The sequence below is a fragment of the Dipodomys ordii genome, unplaced genomic scaffold, assembly GCF_000151885.1.
Source record: "Dipodomys ordii isolate 6190 unplaced genomic scaffold, Dord_2.0 Scaffold125, whole genome shotgun sequence".
Lineage (NCBI taxonomy): Eukaryota > Metazoa > Chordata > Mammalia > Rodentia > Heteromyidae > Dipodomys > Dipodomys ordii.
In genome coordinates this window covers 1,374,308-1,377,055 of record NW_012267341.1, presented here as the reverse complement: position 1 = coordinate 1,377,055, position 2,748 = coordinate 1,374,308, and the positions used below count along the sequence as shown (strand labels likewise).

At 40.5% G+C, this 2,748-nt stretch overlaps 1 protein-coding gene across 1 annotated transcript in view; it reads right to left on the bottom strand.

The window, feature by feature from the left end:
• Positions 1 to 2,748, bottom strand: part of Ckap5 (cytoskeleton associated protein 5) — a 110,650-nt gene that overhangs the window by 27,921 nt on the left and 79,981 nt on the right. Inside the window, exon 27 of the mRNA XM_013029963.1 lies at positions 1,605 to 1,693. Coding sequence (XP_012885417.1) covers positions 1,605 to 1,693 — 89 coding nt within the window. The remainder of the gene's footprint in view (positions 1 to 1,604; positions 1,694 to 2,748) is intronic.

Below are 2,748 nucleotides of genomic sequence, written 5' to 3'. Positions count from 1 at the left end.
GTGGTTTATTGGAGATAGGAGTCTCATGGTCTCTCCCGCCCGGGCTGGCTTTGAACCTCGATCCTCAGATCTCAGCCTCCTGAGTAGCTAGGATTACAGGCGTGAGCCACCAGCGCCCGGCAAGAGTTTTTCTACATTATACTCCAACACAAAAGTGTTGCATGTAATATTTTTTGTACAGGTTCTCTAGAATAAAGTTCTTGTTTTTTGGGAGACAGCAGTCATTATGTAGCTCAGACTAACCTCAAACTTGGAATCTTCACTCTGCTTTCTGAGTGCTAAGATTGTAGGAATGTAATATCACAGAAAGTTAGAAATATAATTACATGGATTCTTACATAAGTCTTGGTTAGTCCTTGGGCTGGCATTCTACCACTTGAGTTAGAGCACCACTCCTGGCCTTTTCTGCTTATGTGGTGCTAAGTAATCAAACCAAGGGTCTCATGCATGCAAGGTGAGCACTCTACCACTGAACCATCTTCCCAGCCCATCATGTTTCTTTTAATCATTGAAAACATTAGTGATTCAAATCCTACTAAATGTGAGTACAAAAGATATTGCCTTGTAAACCACTCAAAATACCTTCTAAGTATATGATGACCTAATGAAGCCAAAGTAGAAGGAAGTTGATTACCTTTCTTCTTTCAATCTAACTCCATCTAAGTGTTCATTCTGCCAGTGCTGTATGTTTTCCTCCCTTTTTCACTACTGTGACTCTTCCTCAGAGATTTGGATGACAGTATCTCATGACAACATGAAGTCTCTGTTCTGTGGTGTATTAAAAATAAGCTAGGCAGGTTGCCAATGACTCATGCCTGTAATTCTAGCTACTCAGGAGGCTGAGATCTGAGGAACTGAGTCTGAAGCCAGCCCAAGCAGGACAGTTTGTGTGACTCTCTCCGCTAACTACCAAAAACGCCCAAAGTGAAGCTGTGGATCCAAGTGGTAGAGTGCTAGCCTAGAGCAAAAGAAGCTCACGAACAGCAACCAGGCCTTATACCAAACAAACAGAAAAATCCAGAAGCTTGGGATATAGCTCAGAGATAAGGCACCAGCTTAGGACTTAAGGCACTAGCTTGACTGATAACCTGTATCAAGTAAAACTCAACAATGAACAAAGACAAAATAAAATACCACAAACTAGGTCAGGATTCTTAGCTGTAATCTCAGCTACTCAGGAGGCAGTAGAACTGAGGTTCAAAGCCAGCCTGGGCAAAGTTAGCATGAGACCCTAACCAGAAAACAAACAGAGGGGGGGCTGGGGGAGGGCAGTTGGGGGGAAGAAAAAACAAAAGAATACTTGCAGGGGCGGGAGGGGGGGAGGGCAGAGATGGGAATGGGGAAGGGGAAACAAAGGAGGAGGCTACAATGCTTGATAAGAAATGTACTCATTATCTTGTCCATGTAATTGTAACCCCTCTGTATAGTATTTTCACAATAAAAAAAAAGAATACTTGCCTAGTTAATAAAAAATTTGTAGAAATATTTTGATATTACCAACAATAGTGATGTTCTTCCATGGACAATATGGTCTAATAAAACAATTTATTATGTAAAATCAATACAAAAGCAAATCAGTATCTAAGTATACAGAATGAACACACCTTTGTTTTCGAGGAAGCTCCTTGAGTTTTGGCTTTCTTTGGATCAGGCTTGGTTTCTATGGTGCTAGAAACAGATTCTTCAACAGGTGCTTTGAGAAAAAGCATGTAATATGTTAGTTAAATTTTAACTAACATTACTTTATTCTGGGTACATTAAACATAAAATGAAAGCTCAGTCCGAATTTTTTTTCAGTTATTTTCTCTGTAAGTTTCTCTGTTTTTCCAGTTCTGGGGCTTGAACTCAGGGCCTGGGCACTGTCCCTGAGCTTCTTTTGTTCAAGGCTAGCACTTGAATCACAGGGCCATTTCTAGCTTTTTCTGTTTATATGGTACTGAGAAATCAAACCCAGGGCAAGCACTCTACCACTAAGCCACATTCCCAGTCCCTATGATAGACTTCTTGATATGACAAAAAGAAAAAGGAAATTATTTTCCTTAAAAAGACAATTAAGAGGCCAGGCACTTGTGGTTCACACCTGTAATCCTAGCTATTCCGGAGGCTGAGATCTGATGATTACGGTTCAAAGCCAGCCCTGGCAGGAAAGTCCAAGAGACTCTTATCTCCAATTAACCACCAGAAAACCAGAAGTGGCCCTGTAATATGATAGAGTGCTTGCCTTGAGCTAAAGAGCTGAGGGACAGCATCCAGGCCTAGAGTTCAAGCCCCATGGAAAAAAAAAAAAGTTTTTCAGTGGTAGAGTGCAAACCTATCAGGACCTTCGTTCAATCCCCAGTGCCAATCTCTTTCCATTTCCTGTCCCCCCCAAAAAGAGAAAGATTAGTAAATAGTAGACTGATCAAGTGTAGCAGAAGGAGACATTTGTGATTAAGTAGCATTTAAATCTGGTGATTAGCTGTTTGGCCTTGTGCAAGTAATTAACTTTGGGTTCCTCATCTGTTAGTGAAGAGGATTAAGCTGGATGGACCTATTCTTCTAACTGGGGTATATAATAGCAGAAAATAGTTGTAGAAACAAACAGTTTGGAACACTTCCACATTAGAGTATTTCAACATGCTACACCCAAACACCATTTTTGGACTTGGAAACAAAACAGTCATCTTATACTTGCATGTTCTTAATCCATGAAAGTTGGATATCATATTAAGGGTCCTTGGGTTATCTCCTTCTCTCTTTTTTTTTTTT